The sequence below is a fragment of the Glandiceps talaboti genome, chromosome 12 (assembly GCF_964340395.1).
Source record: "Glandiceps talaboti chromosome 12, keGlaTala1.1, whole genome shotgun sequence".
Taxonomy (NCBI): domain Eukaryota; kingdom Metazoa; phylum Hemichordata; class Enteropneusta; family Spengelidae; genus Glandiceps; species Glandiceps talaboti.
This window is the reverse complement of record NC_135560.1, coordinates 11,022,438-11,045,097: the sequence shown is the minus strand read 5'-3', so window position 1 is coordinate 11,045,097 and position 22,660 is coordinate 11,022,438. Positions and strand designations below refer to the sequence as shown.

At 36.1% G+C, this 22,660-nt stretch overlaps 3 protein-coding genes across 3 annotated transcripts; 1 reads left to right on the top strand and 2 right to left on the bottom strand.

Moving 5' to 3' along the window:
* Positions 1 to 3,040: 3,040 nt before the first annotated feature.
* Positions 3,041 to 5,851, bottom strand: LOC144442911 (acyl-coenzyme A thioesterase THEM4-like). Its single transcript, XM_078132286.1, has 2 exons — positions 5,562 to 5,851; positions 3,041 to 3,206 (listed from the first exon to the last, which is right to left on the bottom strand). The coding sequence occupies exons 1-2, from the start codon at positions 5,849 to 5,851 to the stop codon at positions 3,041 to 3,043; spliced, it is 456 nt and encodes a 151-aa protein (XP_077988412.1).
* A 4,689-nt stretch (positions 5,852 to 10,540) lies between these two features.
* On the bottom strand, positions 10,541 to 16,161 carry LOC144443857 (acyl-coenzyme A thioesterase THEM4-like). Its single transcript, XM_078133431.1, has 4 exons — positions 15,934 to 16,161; positions 13,443 to 13,729; positions 12,689 to 12,802; positions 10,541 to 11,076 (listed from the first exon to the last, which is right to left on the bottom strand). The coding sequence occupies exons 1-4, from the start codon at positions 16,144 to 16,146 to the stop codon at positions 10,911 to 10,913; spliced, it is 780 nt and encodes a 259-aa protein (XP_077989557.1). The 5' UTR covers positions 16,147 to 16,161; the 3' UTR covers positions 10,541 to 10,910.
* A 418-nt stretch (positions 16,162 to 16,579) lies between these two features.
* On the top strand, positions 16,580 to 18,005 carry LOC144443740 (zinc transporter ZIP1-like). The gene has a single exon (XM_078133282.1). The coding sequence runs from the start codon at positions 16,656 to 16,658 to the stop codon at positions 17,709 to 17,711; it is 1,056 nt and encodes a 351-aa protein (XP_077989408.1). The 5' UTR covers positions 16,580 to 16,655; the 3' UTR covers positions 17,712 to 18,005.
* Positions 18,006 to 22,660: the final 4,655 nt, after the last annotated feature.

Sequence of the window (22,660 nt, the reverse complement as noted above, 5' to 3'; positions counted from 1 at the left end):
ACATATCTTGGCCTACCTGAACTAACTTTCGTCAGGCAGAGCAAAACGTCGTGTTTGTAGTTGTGGCTGCGTATGTGCAACGTTTGAGCTTCTCGTCTCTTGTCACACACAAGCTATTCTTTAGTCCTAGCTCCTACTGGAATTTTAGGGTAGACAAGCTTATCTACCAATTAGCTAGGTTCCCTCTCCGTTGAGGGCGCCCTAATGGATTGCCCCATTAACTATATAGGGACGGTTTTCAGTGGAGCTGGAGGGCAGAAAATTCACTCCCAAACGCTAGATGGGCGCACTCCCGATATTGTTGGGACCGAATTCAACATCTCCAAAATATTATCTCTAATATCTTCCCCAACTATTCCAGTTTTACTCCAGTAAGAACTACTGTGACTTCTCTCCTCACATCACACCTGGCAAATAATTAACTATACTGTTGTTGACATAATCTGATATTACGGTACCTAGCCCTAACCCTAACCCTATCCCTAACCGATGTGGCAGCAGTGGGATGCTAAATTCCCCCAAATGCAAAATTAGACAATATAATGAGTCAAACTGTCGTTTTCTAATGGCCCTCCCCTGAGAACTGATTTGTAAAAAGTGAGCCCCCTCTAATGCCCCACCCCCTGTAATTACTGAAGGCTCCCTAAAAATACACCCCACACTAAAAGCTTTAAAGGGAAATCCCTGTGATCTCCCTATATCGATCACCCCCTGGTTGATTGGCAATTCAACCAACACTTGATAAACATTAAAGATAAGTAATTGTGTATTAACAAAGTAATGTTAGTATGAATATGTGACAAATAGCTTCTATATTTTTAATACTAAACGGTTTGGGTTTTGCACGTGTCAAACACTATGTCAACATCTTGACAGATTCAGGGTGGATTTCTACGGTTGATTTTTTTTTCGACAGTACAACATGTTTGCTTCCTCCTCCTACAAGTAAACAAACCAAGGTGACCTGACCTCTAAAAGTCAACATGTTGACACCCAGGACAGCACTAACAATTCCTCGTAGATATCTCCCCCCCCCCCCCCAACTACTTTATTTCTTTGTGAGTAATGGATTAAAGAGGTTATATCAATTTTTGACCCAGAAGGTCAAGGTCAAGTTTAATTACAATGATATACCTGATAATATGCTCGCAAAGTTCAGAAAAAATGTGGTAAGTGTACCAAAAGGAATTTGTGTTCTTTGAAAGAGCTAATGAGTCATTATAAGTAGGCAATATCTTTAGAGTGCAAGCTTCAAATTTGAAGGTTCAAACATCGATCATTGATGGTGACACAAAAGCAATCGTGTTATAAATCTTATTATAAATGTTCCTTTTATTTCAATGAGTCTTTTGCATACTCAATCATTTTATGTAATTAGGATATATAGTAAGAATGCATGCTTCAAATTTCATATAAATGGGTAAGTACATTTATTGAATGAAATCGTTTAATTAATCAATACTTATATTGGTGATAACAAAACGCACATGTCCTATGAAGTTGGTTGTTGCAATGATTAATTCTAATGAATCATTTGCATCATTGATGATTTTAGTGAGCAATATCTTACAAATACAATCTTCACATTTCATATACATTTCATATGTGTGCATTGATGATACATGTCCTGCAAGGATAGTTAATCAGAATGGTAAGAGAAACAACAGAAAACGTCATTGGAGAAATATATACCAGCAACTGACGTGATATAGGTTACCAATGGAGTCAAGTACAAAAAAAACTGATTAAAATCTGATATGGTGAATACGGTCTATTTCTTTATGTATTCGATTAGTGTTGATTGTTTTCGATTTTATCGCTATGGGAATGACCGCCTTCTTCCCACAAAATCGAAAACAAATGATAATAAACAAATGAAGCTGCTGAGATAAATAAAGACATAGAGCCGCATCCGATTTTAATCAGATTGGTACAGAACTTGACTTTGGTATACTTCTCATAGACAAGTACACATTTCACCCATAATTAACTTCACTTCATATATTCTAACTTTAGTCAGTACGGGTTTTTTTGTAGCTAGTCCTCAGCCCATACTAGACCAACACAGAAATGATAACATACTTAGATTGATTTAATGAATTTCAAACTGCAGTGGAAAGTCTGCGAAGCTGTACTATTTAGATGCAGGGACCGTAGCTGTTGTAAGCACTACACACGTTTTGTTATTGGAATCTGTGTTCAGTTTTTCACCTTCAATTGATCCTCAGTAATAACATTTGATCACGTGTCTGTAGGGGTTTTCCTGAAGTCGATGTGCACCGATCCTTCGTTTTCTTGATATTGAGTTCAGATAATCATATCCTTACCTTAACTTTACAGAAATACTGTAAGCGATATTATTATACAAATCTGCGATTGCCTAATCATCAGAACATTTGACTAGTGAAGTTATGTCAGTGCTTGACCCTTAGTCTCAGACGTTTTGGGCGCTCTTGATCTTATCACATTTTCCTCAACCGAAAGGGATGATGGACGCCCCCCCCCCCTTCCCGGCGACGTATTTTACAGTCTCGAACCATGATTATCTGAACGACATACAAGACAGCCCCTCCCTGGATTTGCGTTTTTAAAAATGCAGGGAAAACAAACAAATATTGAAATGATTCCTCACCTGAAGATGGAAAAAATAGAAAGAGACACTATAAAGAATCGAAATTTGAGGTTAGCTGACAACTCCAAAAATATCTCGAATAATGAATAGGTGCATTATAGAGCTCAGTTGTATTATCTGCTCAGATAAACACTGTTTTCAGTTGATAAGACTAAGTTCTTGAAAATATCTTGGTAAAACACCCCGTTTAGATTATGAACCACGTGCACTAGCTGACTGTTACCTAGTTCGTTAGTCGTTCAGCCCATGCATGTTGATGCTCTAGTTAAAATGCAAGAGTTCCAGTAGTTATATAATTATGTAATTTTCCATTTGGGACGAATGGCTGTGAAACCTGTATACGAGAAACTCATATTTGGAAGTACAATGCAATACCCATTCCTTCCACAATTGCGATATTATCCATCTTCATAACTTAGATACAGGTACACGTAATTTGACAAATATCAAAGAGCCTTCTGTATAAAGAATGCTCCCATCTGCACTTTTCAGTCTGCTGCTCAATTTCACTTTCCTTTCTCCATCTTCCTCAATTTCTGCCTCCATCAATATAGCTGTCTGTAGAGGAATCGCCCTGCAAAACAATATCAATATGCATAATTACAGATTTGATAATATCGTGAATGCCTCTAATAATAAGGTATATATGTACATGTGTATATACCATTATAACACAAGAGTTGAAATTCAAGTAGTCTTCATTGTGATGCTACTGAAAGATGATTTTGTTTAAATTCTGATGTCACTTGGAATATTATTGTTTTAGGATAGTCTGGTTGTCAATCATTGTTCTATGTGGTAAAGGCACGTGTGAATCATGTGCGTATTTTTCGATATAGAAATGTGTGTGTGTGTGTGTGTGTGTGTGTGTGTGTGTGTGTGTGTGTAAGTGTGTCATACGTGGTATTAATCTGATTGGAAATAGGAACATGGCACTCACTCACAGAACAAAATTATATATATATATATATATATATATATATATATATATATATATATATATATAGTTTTGGTAGTACTGGAACTCTTTCTTGGGTGTAACTCGGAGTTTCACGCATATTGCGATCATCAGACACTCTGATGATCGCAATATGCGTGAAACTCCGAGTTACACCCAAGAAAGAGTTCCAGTACTACCAAAACTATTACGCTCTGCCACTGCGGTATAGAGCACTGTCTTAGCAGATTGATACTCACCGAGTTATATATATATATATATATATATATATATATATATATATATATATATATATATATATATATATCGGGTATATGAGTTACTCAACACCCCTGCTATGGAAATCGAGTGGTCCAAAGAAACACTTTTTTTCTTCTTTTTTTTCGGCCCACGATCCGATGTTAATTATATCCGAAAAATTTCTAAAAAACATTTTTTTAATTTAAAACAATATTTTGACTTTCAATTATAAATAATCCTTTTTAAAACAATTTTGGTTTGACGAAAAATAAATCAAAATAAAGCCTGTAAAACAACAATAATCTCAAATGAATGAAAACTTGTTTGAACTAAATAATGTTAACATGGTGTGGATGCCATCGAAACACTGGTTAAAATTAGTCCGTAATTGCGAAAAATACAAAATACTACTGCTAGAATAAGAATATTACCTTAAACCATACAAAACAGGCTGGTAAACCCAAAAATGTCTGTTATCCTTTTGAAAGGAACAGGAGCAAGCTTTCACGTGGTAAAATTTGGAGGTATTTTAAAGAACCTCGATTTTAGTCATCGAGGGTCATTATATTCTAAAGCACAGAAGCGAACAAATTTATAGTGAAGACAAGTAAATAATGATGAGCTATATCTCCACAGTAGTACTGGTGGTAATATCAATTTCAGCAAAACAAGAAAATGAATAGGTTTAGTAGTTTTAAACTTTATTCACTTGAGAATTTTTATTTATTTTATTATTATTTATTAGACTTTATTTAATCTCGATAGACTGTTGAGCCAGTGGCTCTTCTCACACAGTGGTTAGAAACGATCATATTAATACATGCTGACCCTGAACTTGAATTTTGAACTTTCATTTACCATACCTTTTGTAGTAAACATTCATGACTGCTGTGACTACCAATCCTTCAGAAACATAAAGTACCAAATTTCCTGCCAAATAATCTATCATTGTAGCAATAGCTCCCCCATGCGCATGTCTGTGTGAAAAGTGAGGGTTTGAACAAAGTACATATAGTATTAATCCATTTGTTGAAAGGAGCCGGTAACATTATTGAGACCTCAGACCACGTGTGGGCTGAGACCTATTCAAACTGTCACTCCTCATGTAGTGACTGGTAGTGACAAAGCCCCTTAGGTCCGACTCGTGTTTTCCTCTGCTGGACGTAGAAAATATTGGGGAATACTGCTAAAATAATATATATACCTCGCGCAAGCAATGATATTTCGACTTGTACTGACAATTCAATAACGTCATGACAAAGATGACTAAGCCGCTTATTTTCATTTGTAACACATCTGGATAGTAAATTTTGACTTGTGGCAATCACTGAATTTTTCTCCAAATGTATAACTATGTACTCTCAGGTATTCTGACCAAAAAGGGCATATTTTGCTGTTAATTATGCATCAAAATATAATACATAAACACTATAAGGATGTGATAGAGAGAAACCCAAGTTACCATGTTATCATGAAACTAAACTGTTACCATGTTTTATATCTTTAAAGGGGAATGTAAATCATTCTTGGAGCAATTGTATTGATTGAAAGTAGTATTGAGTGCTTCCTGCAAATACCTTGAGTCGTACCTTAGACCACTCAATATAGAAAACAGATATGCAACGCAGCTCTTTCTATTGTACCTCAGACCACTATATATAGTAGAAAATTTTATAGTGGTCTGATGTTCAATAGAAATCTCTGTGCTGCGTGGTCTGAGGCTATACTTACCCGGGAGGTCCCTGTGCCAGCGGTCCAAACTGGCAAACTCCAACCGCTTTGCATTCTTTCTTATTGCCAAAACATGCTGATTCCAGGATTTGTCCCGGTCTTCCAATGCTTGGTGATTTAGAGAATATATTTGACTTGATTGGAAGTTTCTCCCATTGGCCTGAGTCAGTTAGCTTACTCAAATCTTCATATAACTGTAAGCTGTCTGGTAGCCATCCTTCATTGAGAACGTTCATGACGTCAGGGTCTTGGATTGCTCGTTCACTTTTCTGATTGACAAAATAAGGCATCATATCATTTTGAAATACAAACAAACACACACACACACACACACACACACACACACACACACACACACACACGTACGTACGTACATACGTACGTACACACACATACATACATACTGTCTACATACATACATACATACATACATACACACACACACACACACACACACACACATACATACATACATACATACATACATACATACATACATACATACATACATATATACATACATATATATATATATATATACTATGTATGTATGTATGTATGTATGTATGTATGTATGTATGTCCTCATCAGATTTCTATTATACACTAGGTATGACCCAATCTGATTAAAATCCGATGTGGTGAAAGCGTCTAAATGCTGTATTTACCTCTATTTCCATCTTTTTGTGTCGTTTGTTTTCGTACCGAGTGATCGCAAAGTGAAGGCGGCGATCACTCGGAACAAAACAAATGTCACAACGCGATGGAAATAGAGGTAAATAAAGACATCTAGTCGCTTTCACCACATCGGATTTTAATCTGATTGGGTATGACCATGAAGTTCTCTAACATATCAATGACTTATACTATACATGCATTATTAATGCCCCTATACCAATGTTACAGACCCATGTTTATGTGACATGGGAAACTCGTTTAAAACTTACATTTACGTTAGCTTTACAAAGCTTGGAAATATTACTTCAAAGACTATGAATAACCTAAACAAATTGACACAAAGAGGATACAACAAACGTTATGAGAATAGGGAGACATCTCCAAAATTGGACACCAACTCAAGGTATTCCTCTTAGTCTTTTAAAACAACATACATAGTCCCAACAGCAAAGCGTCTACGCATTAAGAAAACATTGGGAACTGCTAGAAAATAATGTAACCTTGAACTAACTCTACCTGACCAAACCAATCATAGCACAGAAAAGAACGAAACAAAAATCTCAAAGACATACTTGTCACAACTAAACTGAAGTCCTCTGCCTCTAAAAAGCCAGGCTGAAAATAGCCTTGCTGATCATAATGTGATTGAAATACTAGCATCTCTGCTTGATAAACAATATTTAATTTTAAGCCAAACAAATGACGTTATACATGTTAGACATAACTGCGACTGATGAAGGACCCCATCAGCCGGTCCGAAACGTCTTAAAAGAAGGTTCAACTTCACTAGGTATCGACCAGGGGACGTATCGCCAATGTCTTCCCTGAACCTACCCTAATACCAGGGTCAATAACCTTGACAAACCGGTCACTTGTCTAACTGACCTTTAAATCAATTTATTATAATACCAATTTAACAAAATAATCAAGTTTGAACCAGCTTTGGCAAATGCTTCTACTTATTAACAAACTTGAATTAACAACCCTATGTATGGTTATATGGTAAACGCAATGCCATACACTTATTTAATATTGATGATGTTCGGAGTCCCCTTCCCTTTATTACCGCCCAAATTTAGGTGATTTCAGCACATCACGACAATTTTTTTTTTACTTTCTGACTGTTTGAACAATTTTTTGTTTCTCAAGCTATTATGGGATCAAATTATTGTTTTCCTCCTTCACCTGCCGACATTTTTTTTTCTCAAATCCCCCCCCCCCCCAATCAAATGGTTCTCCGCTTATAGTGAGACAAGAATCAAGGGTGGCTCCAAGGCTCTTTGCCTGACACTGGGCAGAAATCAACGTACGCATCACCAATACAAAATTGATTGTGCGCCATTGTAAACAGGGTCATAATTCCCAGACAAAAATAACAAATTCTGTTTTATCGTAAAGGAAATTTGAAGACGTCCAAGCTCTGACATCGGAAATACATTATTCAAGATTTCTAACCATATCATCCATCGTAATTTGCACTAGGAAAGACATGTACAAATTGGAGTCATCGGCGTAGACATTGTATTTACAACCATGACTAGCAACTTAATCGCCCAAAGGAGATCTAGATGTATGAACATGTACATGAACAAAATCGGGCCAAGGACCAAGCCTTGAGGTACACCATCAAGCGGATGAGTTTATGAGTCCTGTGAGACTCACCGTGACTTCTCTCCTTACATCACACCTGACAATTACAATTACATTAGCTCTAATATCTTACCCAACTGTCCCCGTTTTACTCCTGTAAGACTCACTGTGACTTCTCTTCTCTCCTATTAACATCACACCTGACAAATAATTAACTACACAGTTGTTGACAAAGTCTGATATGAGGTACCTAACCTTAACTCTAACCTTAACCCTAACCATATCCCTAACCTTTGTAGCAGCAGTGGGATGCCAAATTCCCCCAAAATGCAAAATTAGGCATATATAATGAGTCAAAGTGTCATTTTCTAATGGCTCTCCCCTGAGAACTGGTTTGTAAAAAGTGAACTCCCTCTAATTCCCCAACCCCTGTAATTACTGAAGGCTCCCTAAAAATACACCCCACCCTAAAGGCTTTAAAGGGAAATCGCTGCGATCTCCCTATATAAACCACCCCCTGGTTGATTGGCAATTCAACCAACACTTGATAAACATTAAAGATAAGTAATTGTGTATTAACAAAGTAATGTTAGCATGAATATGTGACAAATAGCTTCTATATTTTTAATAGTAAACGGTTTTGCACATGTCAAACACTGTGTCAACATCTTGACAGATTCAGGGTGTATTTTTATGGTGTGATTTTTTTGGACAGTATAACATGTTTGCTTCCTCCTCCTAAGTAAACAACCCAAGGTGACCTAATCACTAAAAGTCAACAGGTTGACACCCAGGATAGCACTAACAATTCCTCGTAGAAATCCCCCTCTTCCCCCCCCCCCAACTACTTTATTTCTTTGTGGGTAATGGATTAAAGAGGTTCTATCAATTTTGGACCCAGGTCAAGGTCAAGTTTAATTATTATGCTATCAAAAGTGTTGTACCTGATAAAGGCATTTTCATAAACGTTGGGTTTTGTCATGATATACAGGTTCCCCACCACTGTCTGAGGTTCATTATTTTACATCATCTACATTATGCATGATTTCAGCGAAACATTAATTTGAACTTCAGCCTTATGTCGGGATTTTCACTGTGGACCTCAAAGGAGTCACTAGTAATGCATATGCAATAGGTGGACAGTGAATATTCATAGCGTTTTCCGGGAAGATAATAAGCAGTCTCCGCATTTTGCCATATGAAAGCTTGTTTCTACTTCTTTTGAAGTAAAAGAAGTTTGGGGGTTCACTGGACTTGCTCAAGTCTCTGGGATTTTTTAATTCTTTATTTGGATATTTTTGTAAACCACACAAGTGAAGTCTTTTATGTGAAATGATAACCTGTACTGATGGAGTGATTTGCGAAACAGTTGGGAGAACATGAATAGCCATGAGACTACTAGTAAATAGTAGTAACTGGGATTTTTTTGGACATTTGGACTTACAAAACTAAAAATGAACAACTCAAAACATTTGAAGATAATGAGACCAAAAGAAATCTCCCAAGGGACATGTGCAAGAAAAGAACATCTTTTCAAGGAAATCAACAATCATTTATTTCATCAAAATATAGGTGGCCCTATTGGAATTGCATATGTATGGTGTGGTAAACTTGCTTGCATTGGTTGCTTTAAAAAGGGGCTGTTTGGTTCTTAACATCACACATGAGTTTTGCAAAACAGCACTTCAACTGGCAATCATTTTGGTAGTTACCAAATGCGGTAGATTCTGATATACTGGTAGATGAAAAGAATCACATGACATCTTAAAAAGTTTGGGCTTATTCTTATTAATCTCAATTCTGTCTTCACAATATACACTCACATCACAGAAGAGCATCCAAAGCAATATTGTTACTGGTACTTTTATTTGTTATTTTATGTATTTATTCATTCACTGAAACATTAAATATTATGAAGCATTAAATAATATGTACATACATATGCACAAAACGAAAATTCTTGGTTTAAAACTGAAAAATTCACAATTTCTTTTTTTTATATGTTTAATTTTGACATTGAGGAAGGGTTCTTTGAAATATGTTTAAAATATTTAGAATAATACAAACACTTGCACTCAGTGTCCTCCTGAGAAAGTCATTAGATGTGGTAATTTGGGAAATATCAAAGGAATAATGTAAGGTAGAACAGATTCTACTGTTGCTATGATGTCATCAAGTCAGACCATGACATCATCAAGTCGGATCATGACATCATCAAGTCGGATCATGACTTCATCTAGTTGGATCATGACTTCATCAAGTTGGACCATGACATCATAAAGTCAGGCCTAACATCATCAAGTCAGACCATGACATCAAGTCAGAGTCAGACCATGACATCATCAAGTCAGACCATGACATCATCAAGGCAGAGTCAGACCATGACATCATCATGTCAGAGTCAGACCATGACATCATCAAGTCAGACCATGACATCATCAAGGCAGAGTCAGACCATGACATCATCAAGTCAGAGTCAGACCATGATATCAAGTCAGAGTCAGACCATAACATCATCAAGTCAGAGTCAGACCATGATATCAAGTCAGAGTTAGACCATGGCATCATCAAGTCAGACCATGACATCATCAAGTCAGACCATGACATCATCAAGGCAGAGTCAGACCATGACATCATCAAGTCAGACCATGACATCATCAAGTCAGAGTCAGACCATGACATCATCAAGGCAGAGTCAGACCACGATGTCATCAAGTTGCACTATATACTCTGTATAACCTTGCAACATGAGGGACCCCAAATTTACCTCAGTCTACTCAAAGCAATTGTTGACTTGACATATGATATCAAAGACTATCAACATTGAATTCGCATCAAAATTTTAAAACATATTGCTGGCAATTTGAGCCAAAATATTTTGTATATAGTTTCTATTGTATAGTATGTCAATGCAGTTAATTGCTCCTTAACATACCTGAAATGGAATCAAAGCAGATTTCTTGCAAAATTCATAATTGGTAATAATAGCACACTCCAAACCTTGTCTAAATTTGCATTGCAATTACTTAATTTTATATGAAAATAATACAAATTAATCAACAGCTGATACCAAAGAAAATCTCTATTTTTTATACTTAGAGGCATCAATTTCAATAAATAGTAGAGAGCCTTCTGCATGAAGCATTTCACCATCTGCACTTTTTATCTTGCTTTTCAGTCTTGCTTTCCTTCCTTCTACATCTTCAACTTCTGCCTCTATCAATAATGCTGTCTGTAGGGGTGTTGGACTGAAACAAAAAGGATAGTAACATGAATTAAACCCTTATATTAAGCAGATCAAAATCTAATTTATTAAGTTATGTAAAACTTTACTTAGGAATTACATTATCAAGTCAACCATGACATCAAGGTGGACCATGACATTAAGTCAGACCATGACATTAAGTCAGACCATGATGCCATGTTAGTTCAATTTTGTCCAAAGCTAGCCTGGAATCCATGCAAATAGGGGCTTTGAATTTGTTATTGCCCAGGTGGGGAAATCAAAATTGAAATCCCCAATCACCTGGCTACTAGGCTAGTTCAGAGCTAACTAGTTTAGAAGACTCATTGTTTCGGTGGTGCTCGGAGTTTAAACTTGTAACAAGTTTAAACTCCTAGCACCACCAAAATTGAAGTTGTAATCACTATTTATTCATTGATTGATTGCAAATTATCTATGTTGTCATATTTTTGTTCTATATGATATGTACATTTTGTTTTGCTTTGACTTCTGGCAAATAAATTTAGTAGTAGTAGTAGTAGTAGTAGTAGTAGTAGTAGTAGTAGTAGTAGGTAGTGGTGGTGGTGGTAGTAGTAGTATCATCATCATTAGGTTATTGTTTATATCACGACCTATACAATCCTTGAATATGAATTACCCTTTGCATTGCATCTTGACTTTTTTTAATCTATCTTCACCACTACTCAAGGACTTTAGAAATATAAACAGTCTCTGTTATTTGTACAAAATAACTTGACTTAAAAGCCTACATTATGATTATTGACTGGTACATGAAAAAGAATATGGTGCCATTTAGATTAGGATTAAAATATGTGAGTGTGTGAAAAACTGTTGTCAGACAAACCTTTCAAATTTTTTTTTTTGCCAATCACAGATACTTCGTTGTATTTATGAAAAAGTTGGTCTTGAACAAATAATGATCCAAGTTAATCCATTTGGCTCTGAGTATGATAGTAGTAATCCTAAACCATGGATTCAAACATTGGGGTAACGGGTTTTAAACAGTTCTTATGTTGCGTTTCCCATAATTTATTACCTTCTCATACTTTAATGCCTTCAGTGTACTTGTAGGTTGATCTAACATGTTATGTAAGAAATGTTTAGCTTAGTGCACATTCCCTAATTTTGAAGTGTAAGTCACCTTTCATCTTTCTACATGTTTATGATTGTCTCTGAGTTATAAGTGTCAAGCTTACGGAGTCTATTTGTGAAAAACATATCTTACAGTAAGTTAAAGAAGTAGTTAGATTTCAAATTTCAAGGCAGCTTAACATGCTGAAGCTTTGCATGCTACGATCAAAAATGAGTATGATGCTCTGCATGCCTACACATATGAACTCAAGGGATGTTATTATCTCTGGATACCTTATCCATCAACTGTACTGTAGAAAAGCATTTCATATAATGTAATTATAAGAGATAATTGGTAAAAACAGTCCCTAAAGTCAATATCTAAAACAGACATTTTCAGCAATTGACTCTATTTCAATGTATGCATGATCACTGTGAAACGCTTAGAGGAATAGAACATCAACAATTCAATTCCTCTATTGATATTGTAGATTATTGTAATATATAGCAACAGAATGGAGAAGTGTATATACCAATTACCATACCTTCTGTAATTAATATTCATGTTTGCAGTAACTCTTATCCCCTCAACTGCGTAATGTAACAAAACACCTGCTGAAGCATCTATCAAAGTGGCAATGGCTCCACCATGTGCAAGTCTGTGAATCAATAGTGAAAATTAGAACAAATTAAATTCATGTAACTTGTGTTTATGGTAGTAGGTAGCATACATATACACTTATCAATGTTCTTTGGTGCAACCTCAACTAAAAGACCATATGTCTAATTTAAATAAGGACATTGTTATTGAAAAGCAAGTCTTTTTTGTTCAAAGATATAGCCCCCAAAACTAACATATGGTGTCTAAAATATGGTTCTACAATTTATTGGCAACCTCAACATCATACACATTGCAATGTCTACTTGTAACTTTAAGTGATGATTGGCTCAAGCAATGCAGGAAGCATTGGTTCCCATGACTTTTCTGGGTCATCTAAGCATTGAGAAATACAGCAAAGAAAAAAATCAGCCCCACATTTTTACCTCCACCCCCAGGGGCTTAGACCACACATATCACTCACAATCAAACAGTATGACACTTAAAAAAGAAGGTTGATGTGGGGCGAGTTGAACATGGGTCAAGTTGATGTGGGATGAGTTGAAATTGGGGCAAAGTGATTGTATTAATCAACATTCATTCTCATATTTGTGCAACGTTTGAATGAAACTTGTTTGTACATATCAGAGAAATGACTGCTCCCCCACCTCCAATGACAAAATTGCTAGGGTTGTACTTACCCTGGAGGTCCTTCTGCCATTGGTCCAAACTGGCAAACTCCAACCAATTTACATTCCTTCTTATTGGCAAAAAATGAATATTCCAGGATTTGACCTGGTCTTCCAACACTTGGTGTTCTAGAGAACAAAGCCTTACTTATTCTCCCTTGTGAATAGCTTGGAAGTCTTTTCCAGTCACCTGATTCAGTTAGCTTACTGAGTTTTTCAAATAACTGTACACTTTCTGGTAGCCATCCTTTATTGGGAAGTCCCATGTCTTCTTGCTCTTTGGCTGCAGTTTCATTTTTCTGTAGGATGATTAAGCAAATGATTAAGCAAATATAATCTTGTAGGATGATTAAGCAAATATGATCTTGAGACTTAATTCTGTATCATGGCTCAATTTGTGCATATTTATTGAAAATTCATACCATTACTGGTACTTCTATACAAATGATATACAAGCATGGTTAGCTTTCTGTGAAATTGGGGTTGGGGTTGGGGAATGGGAGGGAGTGAAAATTAATTCTATTTTAATAGGTCTCCTTATATTCAATTCTTCAGTTTGCAGGTTCTTTCTTCACCCTTTTTAAAGATACATGTATCTCTAGGGCCATAGATTAGATGCTTCCAGGCCTCATTACTGGTATATCAGTATCTGACCTGAATTGCTTTGACCAGAGTTCTCTAAATCCAAATGTGTATCACTTATATTAAAGCTGCCTTCAATTTCATCTGTATATATGCATTGTTTGCTTCACAAGAACATCACAATGGCATTGTAATTAAACACATCAATCCGTGTTCTTGCATCATTATATGTAACAAATAAGAATGATACACGTATGTGATGTGTTACAACTATTTTCATATGACTAAGCGATATCACAGTATCAGGATTTCGATTGGACTGTTGTACCACAGTCAAAGGTACAACCCGGTGGCCTACCATTCAGTCACTCAATATAACATAACACACTTTATAGAGGGATGTGTAATACAATATCGCGTCTAGCGTCTATGGTTTGTATGGAGAACTAAAATATATTACTGATACATAGCATAGTAGCTATGTAAATGGGTCGGTACAAAACACAGGTACAGGCCAGGTATCGACTGAATATATTTCTTGGGGATTCACATTCAGATCCAAACATGTGTGAATCCGAGATTTTTGTATTAGTTGTCAGGTTATTTTTTTCCGCAATTCACCATCAGTTATCTTTGTTTTCACAATCACCACGCAATTAGTGTCTTCTGTTTTAGGAATTACATCTGCAAAGATAAATAACGATCTAGCAGGTGACTCTGTTTCACGACTGGAAATCTGTCACCCTAACTCAGAGGGTAAATCTTTGGCAGTTTGCAAAAATTGATAGAAACACTGTGAAAATCAATTGCCTCCATACATCTTAATATTTTGTTGAAATGTCATGTTTATATAAACGCGTTGAATATGAAACAAGTCAAAAGTTATTCAGTGGGCAATATATGTATAGCAATTGTCATAAGAATTTTAACAAGTGAAACATTGTGTAATAATAGGAATGTTTCAGAGTTAGCCTTGTATTAAATCTGTTTTATATGAATGTTCAAAATTACACTTTTAATATAATATTATATTGATACATATATGTAGTGTTGGTTACCCAGACTCTTGCCACTGAGGGCTCCATCCCCAGCAGGTAAGAGTCTGGGTATAGCCGAGACTAACATATATGTTGCATCAAAGGTCAATGAAAGTTGGCACAAAAAATCAGGTTGGGTGATGGGTACATTCTATGCTTTGTAATTGTGGGTTTCTATCATTGTGCGCATCTACTATTTATATTTACTTCTTTTGTATGCAATGTAACAAATAGGCTTTGATTTCTACTTGTCTACTACTGTGATGTGAGATGTTGGATCATGTCAAGCACACATGGGTAAACCATGAGTCTGGAATTTGTGTATAATTATGTGTAAATACTGTAATATTTTTAGGTGGGTGTTGTCACTTGTATAGTAAGTGTAGGTTCCATCCAAGCAGCTAGGCTTAGTGAAGGTACTCAGTGTATTTGGTGTGCTCTTTCCCGCTGGAGACCCACTCACATCAGCCCATAAGATACCCTGAGAGTCTCTCAGTTCACAACTACCACACATCTAAACATACATGCTCCATGTGAGCAGTAATTAAAAAATTTATTTACCGCTAAAATTTGGTAATTAATGGTTGTCAAGAGAGATATAGTTTGGGGGGGGGGGGGTTCAGAATATTGATCATAGCTGCTTACGACAGAATGTAAACATATTCGAGTACTTACATTGTTAAATTAGCCTTTATAAAAGATTCGTTAGTGGTCTGAGTAAAAGAGAAGGTGAAATTATATATTGCAAATAAAAACAGATGACGGTTCTTTGGATCCGAATGTGAATGTGAATCCCCCCCCCCCCAAAAAAAAATATGCAGGCTTTACCTGACCTGACCTGACCTGTACCTGTGTTTTGTACCGACCGTATGTAAATAGAGTACCTCTGCCATTCCAGGTAGGTGTGTGGACTGGTGATTCACAGGAGTTTGAAGTATGTCTTTGCTGCCGCTGTGTCTCCCCGACCCCAGGAAAGCCGGTGTACTATTACGCAAGAAATGTGCGGTTTTAAATGTCGAGCTATGTCGACTTCGAAAGGTGCAGTTCTCTATCAGTAGTATACTTCGAAAACTACGCAATATAAACATTATCGGCATGAAACAGATGCTTTATCTTGTCCCTGCATGTCAAACACTTATAGTACATTGACACAACAGTAGTCAGTTAGTTTCGGTTCCCCGTTCGATGAAACGACCCCGACCACCGAGCATGTATGCCCATGACCAGTCCACTACAATGAAGGGATGTCTTTTTTTTCGAAAATACCTCTAGTGTAACTATTTATATCCATGTATTATGACTGTCTTCAGAAGATCACTTAAATTCGTGAAAAAGGAGTTTTTCACCGTAAAAGTGATTGAATCTGTATAACAGAGACGTTCAAATTAACTGTGTGGTTAGTGCATTCCCCTTCTAAAAATAACCCTCCAATTTTAACCCCTTCTACATCCGGTAAATGTCGCTGCGAGGTCATAAGATGCTCAGTCACCTGTTTCCTTTCGACTTCGATTGAACGCAAGCACAGCTCGCTGGCAAACAGAACATATTTTGATCCCATCATCAGTCATCATTTTGTGTTCTCCGTTTTAGAGAACAAACAGTCAGTATGCAGGTTGTAATCACCAAAGTGTTGGCATTATGTGCAATGTTGGTTTTGAACTTGTTGTTCGGTTTATTGCCATTTAAATTTGTAACCCTTGGCAGGAATTCGGAAAACAGGGAACGACTGATGAAACGAGTGCTGAGTTTTCTCAGCTGTTATGCTGGCGGTGTGTTCCTTGCAACGTGCCTACTGGATCTTTTACCGACAGTTCGAGACAACTTGAGTTTAGTGTTCGATCAGCTGCAAGTTTACACAGCGTTTCCGATCACCGAGTTTATTATGGCAGTCGGTTTATTTTTTATAGTTATTGTTGAACAGACAGTTCTCACTTGTCAAGAACGTGGTACGAATCACGAAGAAGGTGTCACAAAACCGTTACTAGAAGGGAGTTATGGAAGCGGTAGAAGTCATGGTTCTATTAACAATAGAGGAAATGATGACCAGTTCGGAGACCAAAGGGACCATTATATACATGAGCCCGAAGGACACACAGGTCATGGCCATGCCCATGGTCACAGCCATGGCCAACCAGAAACTCATTCACACGATGACCCACATGCTCACTCAAGACTTAGATCATATATCCTTCTGATGGCACTTTCGATACACTCTGTCTTTGAAGGACTGGCTGTAGGACTACAAGGTGATAACGAAGACGTGATAGAAATCTTCACAGCTCTTATTATACACAAATGTCTTCTAGCTTTTAGCTTGGGAACGAATCTCGTTCAGAGTAGACTCACCAAAGGAGCAGTTTTCCGCAGCATCCTTTGCTTTGCTGTTGCAGCACCTATTGGCATTGGTATGGGAATCGCAGTGATGGCGACTGCCTCAGATTTCACCAGCAGTCTAGTGAACGGTGTTTTGCAGGGACTGGCAACGGGTACTTTCTTGTATGTAACATTCTTTGAAGTACTGCCACATGAAATGAACACACCAAGTGATAGACTTCTTAAAGTGCTATGTATTATTTTAGGATTCTCAACCATCTGTGGACTTTTGTTTCTGCATAGTAATGTTATTAGACCAACATGTTACAGATCAGCTGAACCTGTGTAAAGAATTTGTATCCCAGAATATAAACAAATATATTACCTACTCAGACAATCGTATTATAAAATAACATCATACTACCTTTTGTAGTAGTAACATTTCAGATGCAGAAGCTATTGTGACTTTATGCATGTATTCAAGTCCATCATCTAGCATTACTGTTCTGCATATTTTAATTACTCTATTTATCATAAACATGTATTTTATGAATTGGTAAGGAAATTTTTGTCATGTTACATTTGTTCAAAGTATCCATGTTATAAAGCCATAACTGCAAGATATTATATGTAGTCATTACCAAGCCCATAGTATATAAAATATTTTGCATATATGTGGTTTGTTTTGCCATGGTTATGGTTATCACTTGTCTACAAACACTGATGTACTTTATAGTATAAAAGTCAAAATATTGCCAAAACATCAAATTCATTATTTCTGGTATTAGTCGGATGTAGTAAGGCTGTTAATATTACTGGAACATTATTACTATAAGTTATGGCAATAAGCAGAAGTAATAGCACTTTTACAAAAAATATTCATATTAAGTCAGCCCAACCTCATTATAAAAATGAGCAAGTCTAGTTTAGAAGAGGCCTTCTGTATATGTACACTAGGATGAAAAACTATAGTTACTGAATACATGGGAAGTACTTCCATGCTGAATACTAGTATATATCATATAAATAACCTGTTTTATTATGCAAATACCTTTTCCTTTGTTTTCCTATATTTCAGTCCTGGAGAGGTCACTACTGAAAATTAATTTATAAAGTGAAACTTTATGAGATAATAAACCTGTTTCATAAAGCCATACACAGTGTGCCCTCAAACAGAAAACAAAATTATTGATATGGTCAAAATGGTCTCTGATCTACTCCATACTTTACAATACCAAGCACATAAAAAGCATTAAAGCAGGTAAATCTACCTGAGTTCTCCAGATATTTTAGCAGCATTCCCAAATAAACATATTATATAAGGTATAGGAACCACAAAGTTTACCTGAACAAAAAAACTGTGTACAATAGAACTCTGGTTTTATGTAACATCAGTAGTTTTGTTAATAACCTTACAAGTACCATGTACTTTAAACTGTAGCCATTGTATGCACAGTTACACCTTTGAGGCTGGTTAAATCTGTTTGGTTTTTTTAATATTGTATTTTATGGGTTATGTTTTTCTTTGCATTTACATATGTTCATAGTTGTGTGTTGAACAAATTACTTACTTTATATAAGATTTAGTACATACATGTACATGTATGTGTATTTCACAAATATTTACATGTAAAAAAGTATGTAACTGCTGTCAGCAGTACAGTGTTTCCATTATGATATTATAGAAAATTTAATAGTTTAAATAGAAACCATAAAATTATGTAAATGTTGTCCAATTTAAGTCACAGTAAATAGAATTAATGACTTCAGAGAACTCCCATGGAGACTATTTATTGTATTTCTAAATACAGTAATTTTCCTATCTAGAAGTGTCTGATTTTTATCAAAATTATCAGTAATAAGCTGAAAATGCAACTAAATGTGGGTCACCATGGTAACATACATATTATGGTACATAACATTGAATCAGAGCTAAACAGATAAGAGTACATCTCAAAGTTCTGACAAAACCATAAGCTGATTTTGAGAGGAAAATGAAATTGGTTTTCAAGTATGGTACTTTTAAAATACATTTTCTACCAATACTTGGCAATACTAGCACTGAGGTCATGCCCATGCAACAACTAGTTATGACTTAGTCTGGAATCTTAGACTTCGAAATATGTAAGTGTAATTTCTGTTCAAATCGCTCTCACTAACCACCCTCAAGAATGAATCTTTAAAGTCTGCTTAGAATACAAGCAGCCTTGTTTTTTACAATTTGGATGAGTTGACATGAAAAATTATACAATACAGTATAAATGCCAGGCTAGTACAATAACACCAGACTATACTAATATAGTACTAGTAATAGTGAGTCATTGCAGCATGAGGGACAATGCACAAAATTATTGAGAAACATGACATTGATAAACAAAAACATAAATGCCAGTCATAAACAATATAAAGGGGCGTTGAACAGAACAATAGAATAGGGTACCAGTGTACTTAATGATAAGGTCTATAGTATAACACAAGTAGTATGGAGTTTACAATGAACTTTCACCCCTAGTAATCAAATACATGTACACTGCTAGTCTGAAAGATTCACCATTAAGAATACTCACTGTTACTCACTTACTAACACACAATCACTTAAATGAGTGACAAATGACAAATTTGTATGTCTATGAGTAAATCAAAACACAATTTTTAAGTTATTTTGATGTCTAGTTTTCTGAACAACAAAGTTATGGAGGTAGTTACAGGCTATATGATATATGTCATTCAATGGCCAGTGATTCAGGAAATATTTATTTTATTCAGTGTGACTTTATGTGATTGGGTTTACTCATATCATTTTAAAATTTAAATATATTGAAATGGAAATAATTTCAGTTTTTTGAAAGTTATATTTATTTATTATGATCATCATTATGATGGAAATATGTAACAACTTGAACATTAGTCTGTAAGATATGATGTGTTGTGCCACCATGTATCAGGCTACTACTTCAGAGAATGATTTGGGTTAAACGATACAATTACAACAATATCTTGCATCTACTTTGATAGCTTGGTTCTTGGTCATTTGACTTTCTGACATTGCATTGGGAATCAAACTGCTATTACTGAAGTTCTAAGTTCTAAATTAATTATTTTCTTTTCACATTCTACTACATTGATAAAGCAGTATGAAAGGCTATCTTTTCCAATGCACATACAGCTAAAATGATGTTGGTTTGGTGTTTCACTCATGGGACATTACATTTTACAACTCTAGACTAACAATAACAGAGACACAACACACACAACAGGATCCTTTACCCAATCACATTGAACAATTGTTTATTTTCTAACAGATAATCAACATAGATGGCATTAGAAGTGTCTGAGTGTATTTAAAAAAATGTCATGTTACATTGCTATTCTTTTACAATGCAGTAAATACTAGATTGACAGATCAGCCATTGTGGAAGCAGTCTGCTCACCCTTTCCCCAAATATTAGGGCAGGCTGATAAGCCTGGACCGATGAGTCATTACGGTCTAAGTAAAAGAGGTTTCTAAGGAAAACATTACACATTGACTTGATGTTTGGTTGCAACTGTTTATTTTCTAACTGATAATCAACATAGATGGCATTAGAAGTGTCTGAGTGTATTTAAAAAAATGTCATGTTACATAAGTGAAACACCAAACCAAATCATTTTAGCTGTAATTTAGACTGCCTAAAACGTTTGGCTCCAATGCACATGTATAGTGTTTGCAGTCCCTTCATCAACTGGTGAATGGAAAGCTGATACACAGTCCCTCTGATACAAAATCAGAGCCCATGCCTACCAACAGACCACGATAAGCTTTTAAATCAACTGAATTACTGTACATTTTATATCGTCAATTTATTCACTTCAGGGTCAGGGGTCATCTTGCTCATTGAAAGTTGTGAATTTCAAACCACTCCAGGAAAATCATTGAAAATGTAGCTCATGACAAGAACAAATTTCAATGATCTGCCAAGCTGGAACTGAACATTTTTAGTCCATCTGTCCGTCCGTCCGTCCGTGCATCCGTGCGTCCGTCCGTCCGTCCACAGCTGTTTCTTGGAGATGCCTGGACCAATTTTTTTCAAACTTGGTACAGGGGCAACATACTATGCCGTACATATGCACGTCAATTTGTTTTATGATACGATCCAATATGGCCGCCTAGCAACCATTTTGTTTGCGAATTTTCCCTGTCTAGAGCCCTAACTCAGACATGCTTTAACAGATCTCATTCAAAGTTGGTATTAGGACAGTGTTATATGACATACATGTTCATATTCATTGTTGTCATGATACGATCCAATATGGCCGCCTAGCAGCCATTTTGTTTGTGAATTTTCATGTCCAAAGCCATAACTCAGACATGCTTGAACAGATCTCATTCAAAGTTGGTATTAGGACAGTGTTCTATGACATACATGTGCATATCCATTTTCATTGTGATACGATCCAATATGGCTGCCTGGTAGCCATTTTGTTTGGGAATTTTCATGTCCAAAGCCATAACTCAGACATGCTTGAACAGATCTCATTCAAAGTTGGTATTAGGACAGTGTTCTATGACATACATGTGTATATCCATTTCGTCGTGATACGATCCAATATGGCTGCCTGGCAGCCATTTTGTTTGTGAATTTTCCATGTCCAAAGCCATAACTCAGACATGCTTAAACAGATCTCATTCAAAGTTGGTATTAGGACAGTGTTCTATGACATACATGTGCATATCCATTTTCGTTGTGATACGATCCAATATGGCTGCCTGGCAGCCATTTTGTTTGCAAATTTTCATGTCCAAAGCCATAACTCAGACATGCTTGAACAGATCTCATTTAAAGTTGGTATTAGGACAGTGTTCTATGACATACATGTGCATATCCATTTTCGTCGTGATACGATCCAATATGGCTGCCTGGCAGCCATTTTGTTTGTGAATTTTCCATGTCCAAAGCCATAACTCAGACTTCATTTTCATCGTGATATGATCCCCCATACCCAACCAATCCTTTATTGTTGGAGGCATATTCCATGTCCAACAAGCACACACAACATATCTAAGTCTGTTTGTTTTAGGTTCACAAATGTTGCGTGATCAGAGTAGTGATAATTCCTTAAAACCCAATTATAGCGGGGACTATGTCATTCTCAATGACTTGTTACTTACTACATGATATATTAACTATTTGTCATAGTATTGAATGTAATTTTTGTTTCAAGCACAACTTAAAAAATTTTACCTAAAATTTACAATGACACACTTCAGTCTTTGTCAACAGATTGACCCACTATTCAGTACACATGACCTTGGTGGAT